This window comes from Podarcis filfolensis (assembly GCF_964270895.1).
Source record: "Podarcis filfolensis genome assembly, chromosome: 9".
In the NCBI taxonomy this organism is placed as follows: domain Eukaryota; kingdom Metazoa; phylum Chordata; class Lepidosauria; order Squamata; family Lacertidae; genus Podarcis; species Podarcis filfolensis.
Genome location: NC_139610.1, coordinates 49,257,125 through 49,279,657, shown reverse-complemented (window position 1 = coordinate 49,279,657; position 22,533 = coordinate 49,257,125). Strand labels below are relative to the sequence as shown.

General features: G+C 43.5%; 1 protein-coding gene and 1 long non-coding RNA gene across 4 annotated transcripts; both read right to left on the bottom strand.

Annotated features, from left to right (window-relative positions):
* Positions 1–5,189: 5,189 nt before the first annotated feature.
* On the bottom strand, positions 5,190–14,156 carry LOC310742632. The gene is made up of 2 exons (XR_014538630.1): positions 14,058–14,156; positions 5,190–5,966 (listed from the first exon to the last, which is right to left on the bottom strand). It is a non-coding gene; the product is annotated as an uncharacterized lncRNA (long non-coding RNA).
* On the bottom strand, positions 5,250–13,171 carry SMIM43 (small integral membrane protein 43). 3 transcript variants are annotated; one of them, XR_014538461.1, is made up of 2 exons: positions 7,378–7,509; positions 5,250–6,980 (listed from the first exon to the last, which is right to left on the bottom strand). XR_014538461.1 is itself a non-coding variant. In XM_083572045.1 (2 exons), exon 1 carries the CDS (start codon positions 12,759–12,761, stop codon positions 12,576–12,578), a length of 186 nt encoding a protein of 61 aa, XP_083428171.1. In that variant the 5' UTR covers positions 12,762–13,171; the 3' UTR covers positions 5,250–6,980; positions 12,431–12,575. The 3 variants fall into 3 exon arrangements, 1 of the variants encoding a protein (XP_083428171.1); XR_014538462.1 differs by having other exon boundaries at positions 5,250–7,036; positions 7,378–7,496; XM_083572045.1 differs by lacking the exon at positions 7,378–7,509 and adding an exon at positions 12,431–13,171.
* Positions 14,157–22,533: the final 8,377 nt, after the last annotated feature.

Here is a 22,533-nt window from a genome sequence, read left to right as displayed (position 1 = left end):
GCAGAAAAGCTCTGTAACAGGTAAAAGGGGACAACACCAAACAGAAGCAAAAACACAAAAGACTAGCCCTCAAAATAGTCCTATATATTTTTAAAACATTGTTCTATCAAATTGTAAAATAGTGAAGAACTTTTTAGGGGTCACATGGGTACAGTTTTCTTATTAAATTCCAGGCAGGCTCTGGTGACATCTGGGACAAGCATGTACAGTGGTACCCTGGGTTAAGAACTTAATTCGTTCTGGAGGTCCGTTCTTAACCTGAAACTGTTCTTAACCTGAGGTAACACTTTAGCTAATGGGGCCTCCCGCTGCCACCATGCCGCCGCTGCGCGATTTCTATTCTCATCCTGAAGCAAAGTTCTTAACCCGAGGTACTACTTCCGGGTTAGCAGAGTCTGTAACCTGAAGCGTCATTGGGCTAGAGATTTTGGATATAATATACAGTTATATGAATGGATAAAACTATGGAACGAAAGGTTAAAATTTACGGCCTGTACTGCGTTAAAAGAAAATGTTATGAAAATGGTATATAGATGGTATATAACACCAGTGAAGTTAGCAAGAATGTATAAAGTGTGTAATAAATGTTGGAAATGTAAAGAAAAGGAAGGGACATTTTATCATATGTGGTGGGAATGTAAGAAGGTGAAAGGCTTCTGGGAAATGATATATAATGAATTGAAAAAAATGTTGAAATATACATTTGTTAAGAAACCAGAGGCATTTTTGTTAGGAATGGTAGGAAATGAAATAAATAGAAAAGATTATAAGCTTTTTTTATACGCAGTAACAGCGGCAAGAATACTGCTAGCCCAAAAATGGAAACAAGAAGAATTACCGTCCATGGAAGAATGGAGAATGAAGTTAATGGAATACACAGAACTTGATAAACTAACAGGAAGGATCCGAGGCCTATGAGACCACAGATTCACTGAAGACTGGAGTAAATTTGTAGACTACTGTATTTGAAAAGTATTTGCGATGAACAATTAACGTTTGTAGGTTTGCAAGAGGCTCTGTGAAAATAATATTAGAAATATTGTAAAAAAGGGAATAAGAGGGAGGAGGTTTTTAATAAAAGGCAATATTAGATTAAGAAATGCGGAAGAAGGACTAAAACGGAGGATTTGCAGAAGAGCTGAGGGAACTCCAAAAAATGTATTTGTGAAAAATTGTGTTATGTGTTTTTATATTTTTGTATTGTAAAATGAATAAAAAATAATTCCAAAAAAAAGGAGGACAGGAGACGGATGTGATGTTACTGGTTTCCTGTTCCTTTGTTGTTCAGTTGCTCTCTGCTTTCACAGAGAGAGGATGTTTCTTTTCTGTCTGCGTAACTAGAATTAAAACTCTTTGCAATGTAGCTCATATTTTCTCGTCCTTCCCTGCTGCTGGATACTCTGTGTAATGAGGGAACGTGTCTGGAGCCTTATCAGAGGCCCAGGACGTTAATCATCATTGGAGGACTCGACTGGAGGATGAGCTTTTCCAGTGATGTGGGTATGGCAGGAGGGAGAGGAGCCAGCCGTTGAAGCTGTGCTGTCACTGCGTTCAGCTCCACACCCAGCTCCTCCCGACATCCTGACATTGTGTGCATCGACAGCCCCCAATTGCCCTCGCAAGCTGGCACCTCTGGGTGTAAGTTCCATTGAGCACAGCAAATCTCACTTCCAAGTAAACATGCAGAGGATTGACCTGCTCTTAGAACACTAGCCAATATAATTGAACCCAAGTTCTCAGTAACATTAACTTCTCTAGTCATTGGGATGTGGTTTGTATCTATTGCCAATATTAAGAATTCATAACAGCGGCGTCTGGGCCCTGAAGAAGAGAAGCCAGAAAGGAACATGAAAGGGAAACATCAAGCAGAAAGAACAGAGCAAACGAACCTGAAAAATTCTAATGGTCTGAATCCATACCCCAATTACAAGGATCATTTAAACGTCTCTAGGATCCAGTATTCAATATCTCGAGATAATTAACACCAAAGAGAAAGCAAATAGCTATGGTCTGTTTCTCTTTCCTTCTATGGTCCAGCAGAGTCTGCTTAATTGGCTTGACGCAGTGTGTTTCGTCTGGAGATTTCTCTCTCTTTCTGGATAGTATTAGCAAAACTCCACAAAGCTCCCATACATAGATTCATTGAAGATAATCAAGGCACATGTAGAAATATCACTCACATTCCAATAGGGAAAGAAGTGTGTCTCATAAACAATCACCCAATTAGAGAAGCTTGGAGATGCACACTGGGCCAAGGGGTTTTATTTTTTTATTTCATGAAGAGGCTTTAAGAAATAAGCAGAAGAGGAGCGATGAAGCATCGAAATGATATAGTAAGATAATATTGACCAATTTAGCAGCCATAATGGAATAAGGAGCAGCAGCAGCAGCAGCAGCAGCAACTGATAATGTCTCCCCTAAGGAATGTCACCAGAGAAAATTCATGACAGATAATAACAACTCGTGGTGATTAACTCTTAAGCTTCACATCCACAAACAAGAGCGATAATACTGATGGAATACATCAAGTGATGTAAGAGGCTGATGTGACCAGCAAATTTCTCTGCAGACTTCATCACTTTCACTGATTATGTGACTGAAAGCTATGTAAACTGAATTAACTCCACAATGGTATCACAACATTAAATGTGATTTTTGCCTCAGAGCATCACATGTTGCAATATAAGCAAGCAACTTATTTCATGAATGGAACCTTTTGTTTCATTCTTAGCTGTAAAGGCATGGATCATTTCGTGAACAGCGTTGTCTGCAATCACTCTGCACTTCTTCACAAAAGGATTCCAAAAGGATGTGCACAGAACACAGAGGTTTCTGCCTGAGATAATTCCCTGTTTCCTTACAGCTACCTACCAGGGTTAATCAGCTGTGCTGTTTATGTTTTGGTTTTAGTTTATTTGTTAATTTGTTTTCCCTCCTTTGCATTCATTGTACTTAACCTTTTTTTCCCTTAAAGCTCAACAAGTACAGTGATACCTCGAGTTAAGAACTTAATTCGTTCCGGAGGTCCATTCTTAATCTGAAACTGTTCTTAACCTGAGGTGCCACTTTAGCTAATGGGGCCTCCTGCTGCCGCCACAGCATTTCTGTTCTCATCTTGAAGCAAAGTTCTTAACCTGAGGTACTATTTCTGGGTTAGCAGAGTCTGCAACCTGAAGCGTCTGTAACCCAAGGTACCACTGTATAATGCCTGAATAAAACAACTAAAGCCAGAGTTTGTGTAGAAGAATCATTCATGGAAAGTTGGTGCCCCCGTGTGGAGGCCAGACACACAACCCCATGGTACAATTACAGAGCCCCTATCCCCTGCAAGGGCTACTGTGAGCCTGTAAATCAGGGTGGGGAACCTTTTTCAGATTCAGGGCCAGGTTCCTTTCTCTACAACCTGGCAGGGGGCAGGGCAAGACAAATGTAAATTTTGCCTTTACAGGAACTTGGGATCTCATTGATTATTATATACTTACTTGTATGAGCAGAAATTCATACCTATCCATAACCAGTAAAGTTCCCTTCTAATAACTTCTGCTGTGGCTACTCTGAAGGGGTTGGTTGGTTGGTTGGTTGGTTGGTTGGTTGTTTCCCACCTCCTTCTCTATCACAGAGCTGCTCCGTTGTAGCATTTGATGTTTGCAGTAATATAAAAGGTTCCTGCTCGGCATAGTTTATAGCTTCTCTGAGTTACTCTTGAGAGTGCCATGGACTGCAAGATCAAACCTATCCATTCTTAAGGAAATCAGCCCTGAGTGCTCACTGGAAGGACAGATCGTAAAGCTGAGACTCCAATACTTTGGCCACCTCATGAGAAGAGAAGACTCCCTGGAAAAGACCCTGATGTTGGGAAAGATTGAGGGCACAAGGAGAAGGGGACGACAGAGGACGAGATGGTTGGACAGTGTTCTTGAAGCTACCAGCATGAGTTTGACCAAACTGCGGGAGGCAGTGGAAGACAGGAGTGTCTGGCGTGCTCTGGTCCATGGGGTCACAAAGAGTCGGGCATGACTAAACGACTAAACAACAACAACAACAAAATGGTTTCTGCAATTGTTTGATCGAAACTTACGAGATATGGTCTACTTTCCTTAGTGGTTGATCAACTGGGTGGAATTCAACATCTTACAAATGTTTCATCTCTCCAAGTTGATCAGCTTGTCAGGTGGAATGATTCCCTCTCCCCCTGCAAACTGTCCTGGGGGGGGGGGTTTCTCCCACCCCGCAAAGTCAATTTCGGAGGCATGGGAGGACAGAGGGGAGGAAGTGCCATTGCGCAAGTGGAAACTCTTGTGCACAACTTCCATTGGTGGGGCTTGTTAGGTGAATCCCACCCATTATTCCCCCCAAATTATTCCGCTTTCTCTTGGAAATGATTGTGTAATCTTCAACTGCTTACTGAGGGAAAGACCCGTAATCTTTTTCACAAGCTTTTTATCCACTTGTTGCATGGACATCTATGACCTTGAGATCCTTTCTTGTTTAGTTGGCTATGTCCATACACAATTGTTGGTCCAAAAGAGGCTGGAGAAACTCCCATATGTGGGAAAGTTACCTCATTTGGGATTTTTTAGTTTAGAGAAAAGGTAAGTAAGAGGTGACAGGGCAGAAGTGTATAAAATAATACATGGGAGGAGAAAGTGGATAGAGAAAAGCTTTTCTTCCTCGCTCATACACTAGAACAGGTGGATACCCAACGAAGCTGAATGTTGAAAGATTCAGGAAAGATAAAAGAAACTAGTTCCTCACACAGTGCATAGTTAAACTATGGAATTTGCGCTCACAAGACACAGTGCTGGCCATCAATTTGGATGGCTTTAAAAGATAACTGGACAAATTCACGGAGGTATAGGATATCTATGGCTACTAACCACGATGGTTTTGGTCTAGCTCCACAGTCGGAGGCCAGTTGCTGGGAACTGCATAAGGAGTGAGTGCTGTTGTCCTCAGGCACTGCTTGTGGGCCTCCCATTGGCATCTGGTTGGCCACTGTGAAAACACGATGCTGGGAAGATGAGCCACTGCTCTGATCCAGCACGACTTTTCTTATGCTCTTAATAAAGAATTTTGGGGAAAGATAACTGCTTTTCTCATTAATTGACTGTAATAAACTGATCACAAAACAGGCAGTTAAGCCTAACAATGAATGCTGACACAACAGAGCATGAAACACAATCACTAGATGATGGCAACTTAAGGCTGTTTTTTATATACTGTATATATATACACACACACACACATCACTGTGGATTTTTATTCGTGTTTACAGGAAGGCACACGTTATGACAATTCACAAGACTTTGTATCAAGAGCACAAACTTATTTTTAAAAAACAATACAAAAAAGACAAACATTCATAAGACGCTTTCCCAGCTCCTCTATAACCCAATGGAAGTTTCTCTGCTTAATTTAATGGAATGTGAATTATAGCCTTGACCAGCTTTTGCACAGAGGTGTGTTCTTAGAATTTCAGTATATTCACCTAAAACAGGCCCCCTTTACCAGAAAAGTCATTACTGGGGGAAGGGAACACAGAAGAGGTAGCCCATTTAGTACCCTCCACAAGTTGGGGGCAACCCAGTCAAGTGGTACAAATAATAAAATTGTTATCAGTATCATTATTATTCCAACAGCCATCAGCCCTAGCCAGCATGGCCAATAGTCAGGGATACTAGGAGTTGTCCAGCTACATCTGAAGGGCACATGCCAGGTATCCCTGGCACACAGGTCAATTATGTATTGCTACTAGACTTTAACCCACGTGGGTGGCACTGTGGGTTAAACCACAGAGCCTAGGACTTGCCAATCAGAAGGTCGGCAGTTCAAATCCCCGTAATGGGGTGAACTCCCATTGCTCGGTCCCTGCTCCTGCCAACCTAGCAATTCGAAAGCACGTCAAAGTGCAAGTAGATAAATAGGTACCGCTCCGGTGGGAAGGTAAACGGCATTTCCGTGCGCTGCTCTGGTTTGCCAGAAGTGGCTTAGTCATGCTGGCCACATGACCAGGAAGCTGTTTGCCGGCTCCCTCGGCCAATAAAGCGAGATGAGCGCCACATCCCCAGAGTCGGCCACGATTGGACCTAATGGTCAGGGGTCCCTTTACCTTTACCTTACTAGACTTTAGTCTCTCCTCTGCCTATATAGTCCCATGATGGATTTTATGATAATCCTTGAGTATGATGGGAGCTGGTCTTTTGACATATAGAGTATCATAAAACAGCTAGCATATTCAATAACACAAAAGCTGCCTGATTGTGTATATGAAACACTACAGGATGGTAGTTTAAAGTCATTGTAAGCTCTGCAGAGTAGATGATTGATGTTCTGGCTTAATGGGTCTTTTAGAATAATTATTAAATAAGGATTTCTGTTTTCTTCACCATCAGTGGTGAAGGTCAGCAGCCTTTAATCTTGTTATAAGTGTCATCCTTTCAGTTCAGTGTTTCCAGAAAGACCAAAAACATAAATCACAAGAGAGTACAAATTTCATTTGCAAAACAAAAGAATCGAAGTTGGGTGGTGGGAGGAGATGGATGAATACCAAGTTACTGCTGTATGATGCATTTGTAGTCTTGTTTATGTTGCGATCTAAAGAGATGCCTGCCGCTCAGCCACTCTCATGGACACACTCCCAAGGAGAAAGGCTATTTATGGGCTGACCAGATTTGTGGGGATTGGCAAATAAGAAAAAGACAAAGAACATGACAGGCATTTTAAAACGCAGGTTGCAGTTCACCACTAAAACACATTCAGTTTTGCTACGTTGCATGGCCATTATTGGTTGACTCCACAACTTGTCCAGTCTCCAAGCACAGCTGCCTTTTCAAGCAGATTGCCTTTCTCCAAAGAGCATAGTCTTATTATGTTCCAGGACAAGTAATATGGCATTCCTGTCCTAATGCCCAGTGGCACAGAGGAGTCCATCTCAACTGAGCAAATCATTGACACCATGTCTTTTGTAGATTAGCAGCACACTGAAAGTAAACAAGACATATCAGGTTGGTCACTCTGTAAACTTCAGGTTAGGTTTCTAGAGAGAGAAAGAGAGAGAGAGAGAGAGAGAGAGAGAGAGAGAGAGAGAGAGAGGTGAATGAATGAGTATGCTTTGCATCTTCATAGGAGCCAACTCCTAGGGGCCAAGGTCCCTGTGCTCCCCAAATAAAATATTTGAGGAGGCCATGGCCACCCAAAGTTGACAGGCATTGCCATTCAAATGGTGTGCATGTGTATCATCTTGTCATCAATTATGCAGGGTGAGGCTTACCATACCCCCCCATGCCTCTCCCTTTCTCTCTGCCATAGGGCTGAATCAGTAATGTTTGACAGGCTAGAATGAATTTAATCCCCTCGATAGAGAGACCAAGAGCTTACCTGCACTTCCTCTCATCCCAGTGAGAGCCAGTGTGGTGTGGGGGTTAAGAGCGGTAGACTCGTAATCTGGTGAACCGGGTTCGCGTCTCTGCTCCTCCACATGCAGCTGCTGGGTGACCTTGGGCCAGTCACACTTCTCTGAAGTCTCTCAGCCTCACTCACCTCTCAGAGTGTTTGTTGTGGGGGAGGAGGGGGAAGGAGAATGTTAGCTGCTTTGAGACTCCTTCGGGTAGTGATAAAGCGGGATATCAAATCCAAACTCCTCATCCCATTGCTTTCCCCCTAAGGAAAACCACTCTTTAGCACTCAGTCAGAGCAAACAGTGCTTCATGTATTTACTCGGATTGCCATTTGTTCCAATCTATTACTAAAGAGCGGGTTTTCCCTTGGAAAGGAGCTGAGCAAGGTGGAAACCGCTTGAACTCATGCCTAGAAAGCACAAATCAAGCGGAAAACCATTCTGTCATGTGCTTTCTAGGCATGGCACAAGTGTGGACAAGCCCCACATGGACTGCTTTGCCACAGCAATTGAGGCAGCTGGGGCCACACAACGTCAGCAACTTCAGTCTCCCAAATACAGTGGTACCTCGAGTTCAGAACTTAATTTGTTCTGGAGATATGTTCTTAACCTGAAACTGTTCTTAACCTGAGGTACCACTTTAGCTAATGGAGCTTCCTGCTGCCACCGTGCCGCCGGAGCACGATTTCTGTTCTCATCCTGAAGCAAAGTTCTTAACACGAGGTAATATTTCTGGGTTAGCGGAGTCTGTAACCTGAAGCGTCTGCAACCCTAAGCATCTGTAACCCGAGGTACCACTGTACATATAATTAATCTGGAACGGTTGACTAGTTCTCCAGCTCAGCTTTCAGAAATAAAGACTGCAATCCCTCTGTCACCCTTTAATCAAGTATAATACACCTGGCCTTCTTTAACCACCTCAAGTATAAATACAATAGGGCAGGTAAAATGTGTACTGATCAGCACTATATAACATCAAGTATGATCCCTTGGATCCTTTACAACCAGCCCCAAGGTAGCCATATGGGAATGGTTTGCAAAATCTCTCATTGAAATTGCTATTCCTTCAATTGTTGTTGTTTCCAGTAGCAAGAAGTGGATGATCAGAAAGTAAAAAAGAAACAAGAAGCCTTGAACAATAATGTCATTAGTTAATTATGTTTCACATAAGATATTATAATATTGGTATTGTTCTGTGAGGCACCATCAGGATCCTGCTAGGCAACTTAGGCATGATCTAAAATTAAATTAATTAAATCAATTCACCAAAATTTATCTTGAGATAATGGGAATTAGATCTGATAACTAGCTGAGTCCCTAACAACCCTCATGCTTTTATAAATCTTGTCATCATATTCCATTCAATTGTCAGTTAGCCAAGCCCCCTTATCCCTTTTGTTTTTGTCTCTTTTTCCTATATTTGATCAATATTGTTCTAGTAATTAGCAGCTGATAACAGCACATAGCATCTCCTAGGCAAAAGCATTAAAACTGAACAGTGAACTCAACTGAACTTTCCATTACCCAGCACAGCCCAGAAACACAGGGGAATCTATTCAGGTTGGCAGTCATTTTGCTTTTTACGGTCTAGCTGGCCATAAACCGTCACGACTTATACTTTAGGTAACTTTTGATTCATTATTTCCACAATAAAGAACTATGGTTATGTCTGGTCAGCAGCCTTGAAGGTCTGAAATGGCAACATATTTGGGGGTTCCCTCAGATTTAAATACTTCATTTGCATCATTTATATGGCTATCTCTGGTCCAAAATTGGCCTACTCAGTGCTATTTTTCTAGAAAAAGAGGTGCCAGAACTCAGCACGAACACCTCTTAGAATGGCAATGGCAACTATTGGTGCCAGAAATGAGTTCCAGCTGAAAAAAATCCCTGGGCCTACTTAACTGTCTATATTACTTATGGTTGCTCGGGTCCGGCCAAACACAGCTCTGTTATGTTTTTAAGAGGTACCCTATGATGTTGCATTGCTTTCCATTTTAGAGATTTCTCAATGAATTGCTGGAGGCCAGTGGGTGAATCCATTGCAGAGCTGGCATTGAAAACCAGGTTGTCCACATTCAAGGTTAAGAGCCTGTTCACTGGTCAACAGTGTATCTCTGCTCATATATGTGTTAAATTACCTTAGATGCAACAGACAGGTTTTGGATGCACCATAGGGCCAGATTTGATGAAGTGAATTTTTTTAAAAGTCTTACCCCAGGTTTCTTTTTAAGATTGACCCCTGAAACAATAGGAATCACACATTTAGGAAAGCAATATATTTCTTACAATGTTATCTAGATAACCTTTGCACCTCAGTAATTACGTGCCAAACCCGGGTGCAGCTATCATCACCAGGTCTCAAACTTTATGGAAGAAATGGGTCACCCAGTCCTCTCTTGATAGCTGGTGCTGAAAATTGTGGTAGGATGCATCAGTTATCCAAGGGAAATTTGGGAAGACTTGGGTAACTGATTTCTTCTATTAGGCTTGACACTTGATGAGAGCTGCTGAGTTACTTACAAATTACCGAGGTGCAAATTGTGATTGTCAGAATGCAGCCACTGAGCTCATTATCCAAACTTGCCTACAAGCTTCCTTACAGAAGATTAACAGTCCAGTCATAACTTTCAAAGATTAAGAGTGGTCATGAGCCATTTGCAGCATACAGATGAAACCGCTTAACCATGCATGCCATTTTTTCTCTCCCAAACAACTGTTAGCCTCCGACCTGTTACGTCTGCTCCTCTCCAAACTGCAGACAGACGCAAGAAATCCCTACACACCCTCTGAAAATTATCTCGATTCAAATCCAAAGACTCTGCAGTTCTGAGCTTCTTTACAAGGGCACCCACAAAACAAAAAAAACACAGCAACAACAGTCAGAGACATGAAGAACTTCTGAAATACAAATTAATAAAAAATAAAAAATCAGATGTTCTTTGGGCTTCATTTGGGATGGTGCAGCTTTTTGTGGAATGGGCTATAATAATTCTGTAGTGAAGTGGAAAGAAGTTCAGAGGCTGAACCCTTTAGCCAAGCTCAAAGTTAGTCATGTCTAATAGTGACAGGAAGCTGTAATCTTTTCAACTTTTCTAATGAGAAAAGCAGTGTAGCAGAGTGCTTTCATATTTGATGAAAACTCTTCTAAGTTTGGCATTGGTGTGCTCATCTCCTGGCTATGAGCAAGGTCACAGCTGTACAGCAGGAATGATTAACCACCAGGTCAGGGATCTGATCTAGCCACCCCCAAGCATTTTTTTCCTTTTCTCCTGCCAAGACCCCATCAATTTTGGTGGCAGCATTAAAGACTGAAATATAAAAGATACTAGAGTGGGCAGTGCCCACTGTGATGATAGGGATACAAATTGGCCCTCCCCAGTCATCACTACATCAATAATTTCATGGAGAAGAAATAATGCCCAAAGGGGGTCTCTCTACCTTTATGTGTGTTCTGTGTGGTGGATGTTCATGCAAGAGGTGCGCATGAGAGTGCGCATGAGGCACCACCACTGTATGCAGCCATCTGCAGCTCAGGGTTGGCTAACGATCACATATGCTAGCCGTCTGTGCTATACTGGATTAAGGAAATGAATGATAAGAGGGTATGTGTGCTGTGACAGGAAAGCAAAACAGATGAACATGTTGCAAAGGACCTATTTTGACCCATGCTATTATGAAGTGCATCTCAGAGCCAAGCCAATGCAGAAAGTAGTCAAATTTTATTGTGAAGTATTGCATGTATGGATGATGCCACAAAAACGAAACAGTTAAACTAGGAATGGATGGAAAACAGAAAAAAAGAGATGGGGAATTGTTAGGTTTTTAATTGATGGGCAGTAGGATTTAGATTTTAGAGAATGCAGCAATGGAAACATTTAGTCAATGCAATCTACTTTTGAGTGCTTAAAACACCTCACATACATTACTTATGTAGTCTGTTCAGGATTTTCCCTCCCCGCCCCTTTCCCAGCTGTTATGTCAAATAGTTTTCTCAGTCAGGTCAATCACTTTACTTAACTTGTGACTTGATTCAGAATTATTTTTGCCAAGAGATTTGCTAGGCCAGAAAAGAGATAAGTTACGAAAGCCAATTTAAATGATGTAACTAAAGAATGGCTCTGGCCTACCGATGGAACTGGTATACAGATTTCTACTGCTGCCGGTAAACTTAAAAAACAAATTGCACAGCAACTTTTTTTTTTTTAGGTAGGATGCTACTTGCCCCATTTGACAGGTAGGAAGCTGACATGAGGAAGCAAGTTCTGTTGTGATGGCCAATGCTTCCGCCAACAATTTGACTTGGGAGAACATGTAGCATGTCTTTGAAGCATCAGCCTTCCCCATATCTAAGCACTGCTCAGCAAGGGTGCCAACTCAAATAAAATATGGGGGGGGGAGGTAAGCCCCACCCCACATAATCGATCACATGACGTGCTGCACGCACACTATTTGAATGGCAATGCCCATCAACTTTGGGGGGCAGCCCCCTCAAATATTTTATTGGGGCGCGAAGCCCCCTAAGCCCCAAGGAGTTGGCTCCTATGCCACTATGTCAGTAACCCACTGCAGACGTTGCTGGACTCCAACTCCCATCAGCCTATGCCAGTACAGTGGTACCTCGGGTTAAGAACTTAATTCGTTCTGGAGGTCTGTTCTTAACCTGAAACTGTTCTTAACCTGAAGCACCACTTTAGCTAATGGGGCCTCCCACTGCCGCCGCCACTGCGCGATTTCTGTTCTCATCCTGAAGCAAAGTTCTTAACCCGAAGTACAATTTCTGGGTTAGCGGAGTCTGTAACCTGAAGCATCTGTAACCCAAGGTACCACTGTATAACCAATGTGCATGGACGATGGAAGCCGGGAGTCAGGCTTAGCCGCAGGCCCACAGAATTGTGGAGTTGGAAGGGACCCTGAGGGTCATCTAGTCCAACCCCCTGCAATGCAGGAATCTAAAAGTCCCATGCTCTGGACTAAGCTATCATTTGTCATTTAGGTCCTTCTTTAAAATTTAAATAAATAGATGAAACCCACCTGTGTCTTGGCTCCGTATCTCCCCACCGGTGGGATGGAGGGGGGGTGGATACCAGGCGGTGGCGTCGTGGCCTGAGCGGTCCTCCGTAGCGCCCCCTAGAGCCGGAGCGGCGCAGCGGCCCTTTCCCCCCGGCGCGGGGCTGCCTCACAGGGCTTGCTCTCGGAAGAAGCCCCAGGGCTCGCGCAAGGAGTGTCTCCCGGGCTGGCCGCCCGCCGTGCTGGCCACGGAGTTCTTGAGCTGCTTGATGACCCCGAAGAGCAGCAGGAAGAGCAGGAAGAGCAAGAGGAAGAAAAGCGCCAGGTAGAGGAGCAAGTTGAATTCCCACTCCATGCTGCTGCCGCTGCTGCTCCTCGCCTACAGGTTCCCATCAGTCACTAACTGCCCTGCTCCGGACTCCGGGGAGGCGGCGTGTGTGTCTGTGTTTGTGTGTTTTGGTGGCGGGATCGGGACATTCAGCCGCCCTGGCAAGCGCCGTCGCCTTGCTGATCCGCTGCTCCTGGCCACATCATGTCCCTTGGCAAGGTCGGGACCGTCCGAAGAAGAATCCGGTCTGGGTCCGGGGGCAGCGGCGGCTGCTCGGAAAGGAATTCCCCCGGGAGAGAGCGAGAGAGCGGCCGGTTTCCACCGCCGCCCCGACAGCAGAAGCCAAAGCAAGCAGGCGAACGAGGAACATCAGACTTGGAGGCGAGAGGAATCTTGGAGTCTCCAAAACGGTGGCGCGAAGAAGAGCTGCCCGGGAAAGAGCGAGGGAGGAGAGCAGGGCGACCTCTAGGAAGTGAGGGAGGGAGGGAGAGAAGCTGTTTCCTGAATGAAGTGCAAAGGAACAAAAGGCCTGCGCCCCGGGAACTAACAGAGCCAAGGGAGGGTGACGATTTCTGTCTCCGAATGAGGCCGTTTCAATTAGAGGGAGAAAAGAAATCATCGCGCCATTGTTGTCCCTGGCCTGGTCTGCGTCGAAGGTGGCGCTGAAGTTTTTGCCCACCGGATAAACTCGTCTGGGGGGGAAGAAAAGTCATCCCAACATATACAGCTGCAGAGCTCGCATTGCATAGCACTGCAAGGGGAGGAACAGGGTGTGCGTCATGAGATCAGGCAGCACACTTCTCATGACCTTTTGGGAATCTTGCAGCCCAGGGCTGTGCATGGGCGTAGTGGTGGGGGGCAGACAGTGGCGTAGCGTGGGGGGTGCAGGGGGGGCGGGCCGCACCGGGCGCAACATCTGGGGTTAGGGCAAATCCATGGGTTAGGGGGCGCAAATCCACGGGTTAGGGGGCGCAAATTACTTGCCTTGCCCCGGGTGCTGACAACCCACGCTACGCCACTGGGGGCAGATGCCCTCCGGTCAAGTAAATGAATAATAATACTTAACTAACTTACCAATTAAGGGACACGGGTGGCGCTGTGGGTTAAACCACAGAGCCTAGGACTTGCCGATCAGAAGGTCGGCTGTTCGAATCGCCGTGACGGGGTGAGCTCCTGTTGTTTGGTCCCAGCTTCTGCCAACCTAGCAGTTCGAAAGCACGTCAAAGGGCAAGTAGATAAATAGGTACCGCTCTGGCGGGAAGGTAAACGGCGTTTCCGTGCGCTGCTCTGGTTCGCCAGAAGTGGCTTAGTCATGCTGGCCACATGTACGCCGGCTCCCTCGGCCAATAAAGCGAGATGAGCAACGCAACCCCAGTGTCAGTCACGACTGGACCTAATGGTCAGGAGTCCCTTTACCTTTACCTTTAATTTACCAATTGGGTCACAGATAACTCGGTTCTGCCCCATCCCTCACATAAAGCCTTCTCCCCCCGCCCCCGGCCCGGCAATAAATCCTGTCTATGCCCATGGTCCTGTTTGATTTCACAAGGAAGTTCACTAAGCACAATGGGGGTCACTTGCTTCCAAGGAAATGTATGTGATAGTGCATCTTTTGACCACCGTTTGGTACTCACAATTAGAGTGGTTAGGAGGCAGGTTCCTCACACTTTGGATGCGTTCTTTGCCAACAAATTGAAGCTCAATCCAGATAAGACTGAGGAACTGTTAGTGGGTGGTTCCCTACAGCTGATGGGTGGAAGGTTGCTATTCCTCTGAAGGAGCAGGAATGCAGTTCAGGGTACTTCTGGATCCTTTGCTGTCACTTGAACCCCTCAGGTGGCCTCAGTGGCACGGAGTGGCTTCCATCAGCTTCGGCTGGTGGCCCAGCTGTGCCCCTATCTGGACAGTGATAGCCTAACATCTGGCAGTCTCTAGGTTAGGTCAGTAACTGGAAAGTGTGGGAAAACACCTGATTCAATGTTGTCTAGCTCCTCTGCAAACAAATGAAAATGAATGCACAATTAAAAAAATGTCACATAGGACACTTTCACCACAAAGAGTAAGGCCAGATTTAAACATCATGCAGGGGTCCCATATGCTCAGCAGCACATATTTTCTGGATCACTGACATCTGTGCCTACAGCATTAGCATGGCAGGGATCTGTGGTCCAGGAGTCCATCACTCTGGTGCTAATTTGATGACGATGACAATGATTTATTGCTTTTATATACCACACATTCTTCCAAGGAGCTCCAGTTGGAGTACATGGTTCTCCCCTCCCCATTTTATCCTCACAACAACCCTGTGATGTAAGTTAAGCTGAAAGTCAGTGACTCACCCAAAGTCACCCAGTGAGCTTCATGGCTGAATGAGGAGTCGGACCCTGGTCTCCCAAGTCATAGTCCAGCACTCTTATTACTCCACACTGTTGCATGACTCAGCAACACAATGCGTGTGCTACTGAACTCTGCATTGTAAGAACATTAGAAGGATCAGGTCAATAGGCCATTCAGTTCAGAATCCTGTTTCACACGGTGGTCTATTAGGTGTCGCTGGGAAGCCCCCAATCATGTCAGAGGCTGATCTATTAGTTCAAATGGGGCAATGCCCCATCAACCTCAGTCTGCCCTCAACAGCCTCTGCCTGCTTACTTACAACCAGTCCAGTGGGTGGCCTTGGCTGTCAGCTTCCTCCTCCTTAGCCTGAGTTGATTGGCAGGATGATGGATTGGGATAAAACTAGAATGAGCTGGCTTTGCTTGTCATTGATTCTGGCTGTTCCTGCTGTTAGCTCCACCTACCACTGACATCCCTGCTTTCTGCACCACCATTCCCAAGGGGCACCAAACACCACTGTCTAGAACTAAGGTACGTATATATTGTATTCATATATGTTTAATGTTTCAGGTCATCAAAGTGCATCTGCAGACTTGGCTTCAGCTGTGTGTGCGTTTTCGCCTGCGATATTCAGATAACCGGCAGAGGGCCTTCTTGGTAGTGGTGTCCGCCCTGTGGAATGCCCTCCCATCAGATGTCAAGGAAATAATCAACTGTCTGGCTTTTCTAAAACATCTGAAGGCAGCCCTGTTTAGGGAAGTTTTTAATGTTTGATGTATTTATCATGTTTTTAATATTCTATTGGGAGCCGCCCATAGTGGCTGGGGAAACCCAGCCAGATGGGTGGTATATAAATATATTATTATTATTATTATTATTATTATTATTATTATTATTACACTTCTTCAGGTGTGGCATTGTTTTTGCTCTCCCTGGAGCTAAACCTCTCACTGGTGTTAATACTTGTTCCTTTTCACCTAGTAATTTGCGCTTTAGGAAGCTGTGCCTCTTAAGATCCTGCAGTGGAAGTAACATAGCTAAGGCAAGGTGAGAAAGGGACTATGAAGCCTCTTGCATCCTACTTCCCTTCCTTTATATATTCCTTTATATATTCCCGATGCTGACCTGCACAACCCACCATTCTCTCCCCCAGGTGGCTCTCCAGCAAAACTAGCTCTTGCTGAGAGCTGTAAGTTAGGGAATGCACGAACACAATAGATGATACAAGTAAAAATGGCTTCTTAACCAGAGCCCGAGGACAACAAAACATATCAGCTAAGCCTGCCTAAATGAAAATATGCTCAGTTAATGAACAGTTTAATGGCTTGATCGTAAAACATGAATGGATAGTTTGATCAATAAAGATAACACAGTCTCAGCTGTGCCCATTTCCAAAAGGAAACACAGACCCTGAGTAAGCATGCCTGGAACCCCTGTGATCTTGCATTGCTCAGAGATTGGGCTGGCATGTAACAATATCAATTTCAAGGCAGGGTGCCATCCAGCCCCTTTTTTAATACTGTACTGAGAACTTAAAATAGACCATGTAGGCCATCCCATTTCCCATGTGGAGACAGAAAACAGTAGTGCTGAGGCAACTGTTATTAAGGAGTTTTCAGGAGACATTAACCATGGAGCTAGACAAGTTCTGAATCCTAACCGAATTTATTCAGCTTAAAAATCAATAGTGCAGTAGGTGCCAGTAACTCATTGACTTTCCTGTGCAAACAGATCATCCTTGCTGTATCAGGGTGATAAGCTGTATCTTAATTCAGTTCACTAAATAAATGGAAGCAATTTCACTTGTCTGATTATCTCTTTTTCCTTGAAAAAGCACCTGCTCATTCTGACTTTATAATCAATATGTATGAAAGAGTTATATGAACATATAGATTCAGCTTTAAACTGAAAGTTTTTCACAGTCATCAGCAACAGTTGGCAGTCATATGAACATTTTTCAATGACCACAGTGAATATTTCTTCCCCCATGTCTGTTTTCCTGCAGGAGGCCATCCAGAAACTCTTACTGGTGTACAAGTTGTCTAGTGACAGGTCTGGTCCTCACAGAATAATGACAATACTTTTACTTAGTCTTTTATTTTCACGTAGCATGCTATGTCAGTCTGTATTGTGCATATATTTCCTGCAGCATGGAATGGTAAGTAACTAACCAGTATGGAAGATGTGATAATAAATAAGGAAACCAGTAGCAGAATAAAACAGATATTTTATTAAATTCCTTCCAGTAGCACCTTAGAGACCAACTAGGTTTATTATTGGTATGAGCTTTCGTGTGCATGCACACCAATAACAAACTTAGTTGGTCTCTAAGGTGCTACTGGAAGGAATTTTGTTTCAACTCCAGCAGACCAACACGGCTACCTACCTGTAACTAGATTTTTTATTAGCTCAGAAAATCAAAGGTGCTGGAGCCAGGTGAAAATAGTATTTTCTTTAACTATTCCATTTACCCGATAAAACATTAATTTAGCCATGGATGTGCATCTGGTGGTTCAGGAACGGTTATCATTTTCTTCTTAGTCATCTTGTGTAATACCTTAGATACCAGCAACTTAATTCCAACATTATTTGTCAGGTATTGTAACAAATCTCTTCACTGCATTTCCAGTTTCAAACATTTCCCACCTGCATTCAAAACAATGACAACCATAACAGCCATAGAATTATTTGGTGGCAACTCCTGTTAGGTCCAATGAGATTTACTTTCAAGTAAGTATATTTAGGATTGCAGGCAATGCTTAATTTCTCGCTTAAAACTTGTTGGAACATTTAAGAAGATGCTATTTATACATATCAAATCAAAAGGATACAGGTAGGATGGAAAAGTAGAAGCAGAAGATATAAATAGAAAGACTTATAGCACAATCCTGTACATGTCTACTCAGAAGTAAATCCCAGTGTGTGAAATTGGGCCTGCTCCCAGGTAAGTGAAGATTGTAGCCTGAAAAATATAACACCTGCACTGTGAGCTAATGGATGAGGCTTTACAACTAAGGCAGAATCTTATGCAGGTTTCCTTGGAAGGAAGTCCCACTAAGGTATACAGTATTTCAATTTATAATGTCTCCAGGGGTGAAAATCAAATGGACAGTTATCAGGGAGATAGTTCCACAGTGAGTCATACACATAGGATTGGACTACATATATATCCTTGTGGTGGGGGTCTTGTCTTCTGAGCAGCCCAGAACCCACATACACACTGCCCAGGCCTGTGTCCCTGAGAGGTCACTTTGGTGCTGCTAACACAGTTTGAATTTACCCCTGGAGGTGCACTCCACTGTCTCCCAAGACAGGCAGATACCAACAAGCAGGGGCAAGCATTATCTTTTAACTTTTTTTGCCTTTCTTCTTCTGCTCGTACTTTCACATGCTACTTGTGTACGTTTGGTTCAATAGGCATGGACTACCTCCTTTTGAATGTCCCATGCAGCATTATCCAAGAAGGACATATGCTACATGCAAGAATTACATATGCAGCTTCAAATGTCACATACAAGAGCAGATAGCCTCAAGCTCAACCATCCTTCTCTGCAAGGGCTAAATGAGCACCTGTATGCTACAGCAGCTGAGCGCTATGCATATTTCAGTGCTCCTCACCAAATTACCATAGGAATGTATTAGGAAAGATCCTGAATCTTGTCATACTTTTGTACCACACTTCACTGCTACATGCATTTAGCAATCAGCTTCCTGTTGACACTTATTAAGGTAAGTGCTCCTGGAATTTCTGATCACAGCAGGCATTTCTTTGAAAAGACTTGATAGATACTATCACACATCAAAAGGAGCAATCCCACATTCATCTCATAGAGGGATCCCTGGTGCGATTTTGTAGAAACACAGCAGCAAGAAATGCAGCACTGAAATTGGCTCCTTTCTAGGTAGTGTACATCTGCCAGCAATCAAAGACCTTTGTTAGCATCCATCACCTGTTCAGAAGGAACAGGCGGGCTGAATCCAGTATTCCTGCCAGTGTTAACAGCCAAACATTAGCATAATTTGCAATCCAGCGCCAGATACACACACACCAGAATGCTGGAGATCCTGTGCATAGCACCCTTTTCTATATGCAGTTCCTTTCCTAATATTACATTTCAAATAGAGTATAACTATAGACCAGCCACCAATGCCACTTTCTTGGCCAAGGTGGTGCAAAGGGTGGTTGCAAAGCAACTGCAAATGTTCCTGGATGAGACTAATTAACTAGATGCACTACAGTCTGGGTTCAGAGCTGAAGCAGCCTTGGTTGCCCTGGTAGATTACCTTTAGCATAAGAGACAGGGACAATGTGAGCCTAGAGGTTTTTATACAGTTGACCATAGTATCCTCTTGAAGCACTCAATGGGATAGTTTATCGGAGGCACTGTGTTCTCATGGTTCTCTGCACTGGGCAAGTGCAACTTGTGCTATGGACTTCCACACAGAATTTTCCTCTTCCCAGTGCTATATGAGGCCTTTGGGAGAAGTCATTAGTTTTGGAACAAGATATCACCAATAGGCTGATGATATACAGCTCTACTTCTCCATGACATCTATAACAGGCTGTGAAAGCTGTTGATCCATGTATGAATGCAATAGTGGACTGGATGAGGACCAATAAACTGTGCTTGAATCCTGGGAAGACAGAGGTTCTTTGAGTTTCCAAGCTATCCTTTCTTGCTGGTGTTGCACTCCCTCTGAAGGAACATGAGGGTTACTCCTGAATATGTATATCTTTGTCACTAGAGGCTCAAGTGTCATCTATGGCTAGGAGTGCCTTTTACCAGCTTTGTCTGGTTTCCCAGCTACAGTCATTCCTGGACAAGGATAGCCTTACCACTGTAGTGCATCTGTTGCTAACTATTATATTCTATGCAGGGATCTGCAGATGCTCTTAACAGGCTACTGGTAGACTGTGAAAAGAAGCTGACATGTTTTTTCTTGGTATATCATATCCAGAGAGTCGTAAGCAAAACAACCATTTGAAATGTTAAATTTGCTCATTACAAGGGTCATCACCCCAATATATAACAATGAATGTAGAATTAACTGTAATACTGACTTTCTTCTGCCAACCTATTCAAATTGTAAACCAATTTGGAATAAAGCATTGATATCTACTACCCAAGTACTGCCTCCACATAAATGACCTTTAATTCAATGGAGTTTCTACAGGAACATCACTTACTAGACTGCTTCTTAGGACTTACCTGCATTCTGTATAGCACTTAAAACTCTGAATTAGTTAAATGACTGTTAAAACAATAAACAACCCAGTAACTATTGTCTAGATGTTTATGCTTACAATATTTATTTATTTATTTATTTATTTATTTATTTATTTATTTATTTATTTATTTAGATTTACACTCTGCCTTTAATCAAAATATTCTCAAGGATAGTTGATGGGCTTGAAATTAAAGCATATGTCATAGTAAATTGTTGGTCTTTAAGGTGCCACAATACATCACTTGTTTTAATTTATGCTGCAATCTTATACACACTAACTTGAGAGTTAGTCCCATTGAACTCAGCCAGGCTTCTGAGTAGACCTGTATATGATTGCAATAATAGGCAACCCTGTAATACAAGCAAGCTGTTACAAAAATTAAGAACAGCAAGGGGGGTATTTACTGTACAGGACAGTTTCTTTCTATTGCTAGAAGAATTAGTTTCTACCTCTGAAAACCTATATTCTACCTACAATAAGAAACAATTGCTTCCAGATGTGGGCAATTAAGTTAGCATCCAATTATTGCTGCTCTGCCGCAAGATGGAAATACAATTAACTCTACTTTCAGACTTCTAAAACTCTGTAGCCAAGGGAGAAGTTCCCCTTTCCTTAGTTTCAGATGTGGAAGAGGAGTGTTACAGGGTCCAGAGTTTCTGTGGGGGCAGGGGAAGCATTAAATCAGAGGTGGGGAACTCCAGTCTGTGGGCCTAATTAGGCCTAGATCCTAATTTGACCTGAAAAGCATTTCTCCCCAAATCACACCCACTTGTCCACTGAGGAACAGGTGGAAATGCAGTTACCAATGCACAAGAGCCCTGATGCACCACTGACCAGCTGATCACTGGTGGTTCAAAGCATTGTGCAGGGCTATTTGCAAGCCCTGCCTGTTGCTGTGAAGTCCTGACAATTCTTGTGACTTCAAAGTATCTACCAACTGACATTATTCTGTCAACAAATTTGGCCTGCTGCCCAGATCCAGTTCTCCACCACTGGGTTATATAATATCTCCTCCCCCTGTCTCCTGAGTACTAGTGATCAGGATTTACCCCAGGGATGGAGAAGAGAAAAACAGACATAAAGGCAATGGTATTTAGAAAGGGAAGGGTTAAAATGGTAGACTTGATTCCTAATAAGCAGAGATAGACCATAGCAAAGCAAATAGCTAGAGGTCATCACTGGCCAGACTGGCAGTAAAATAGGGAATTTAAAGTAGCCATTTCATTGAGTTTTCAGTTGGATTTTCTTAATCTTGAAGGGGGGAAAACCTTAATAGGGAAAACATAAAAGATACTGTACTCACAATGTTAAGATGCCCCATAAAAAGTGAGCACAGTGTTAGTATCTAGGATGCCAGCCATAGACATAGCCAGGAAAACAATAGAAATACTTAAAACTAACTGACCGACCATGTCAGTTCTGCCTCCCCTCTAACAAAAATCCTGGCAACACCCATGATGCCAACAATGGCACTTTTCACATGCATCCAGTGCTTTTTTTCTGGGGGGACGCAGGGGTACACATACCCCTAAACGTTTTGTGAATCTTTGTACTTTTGTCCATTTACTGTATTTCTTTCCCCCTGTTTGAACTATAAAATGGTGGTTTCCTTGAGTCAAAATGAGAGTACCCTTAAAACATTTTTTTTAAGAAAAAAAGCACCACCTGCATCTCTATCACACTCCTTAGACCTTTCAGAGCCAGCTATTGGGATAACCCAAACACCAGATGAATCCCCCAGTCAGGTCACTAGATGTTAAGGGCTTCTGTTTAAGGAGATTGTGCTTTTTTGTATCTTGACTGAATATCATCATTGTGGTTTGTTACTTTGTTTTCTTTCCCCCCTTGGTTTTCTTTTCCTTCTTATATAAATAAATAGAACATCGGGCTCCAAAATATACCATTTACGGGCTGGAACCTGCAGAGTAACAGGAAAGCTACAGCTTGAGCCATTTCTCTGCGTCCCTTTCTAGGCTGAATCCTAACCCCTAGTAAAGGTAAAGGAAAAGGTACCCCTGATCATTAGGTCCAGTTGCAGACGACTCTGGGGTTGCGGGGCTCATCTCACTTTATTGGCCGAGGGGACTATATAAAATCTACCATGGGACTATATAGGCAGAGGAGAGAGTAAAGGGACCCCTGACCATTAGGTCCAGTTGTGACCGACTCTGGGGTTGTGGTGCTCATCTCGCTTTATTGGCCAAGGGAGCCGGTGTACAGCTTCCGGGTCAT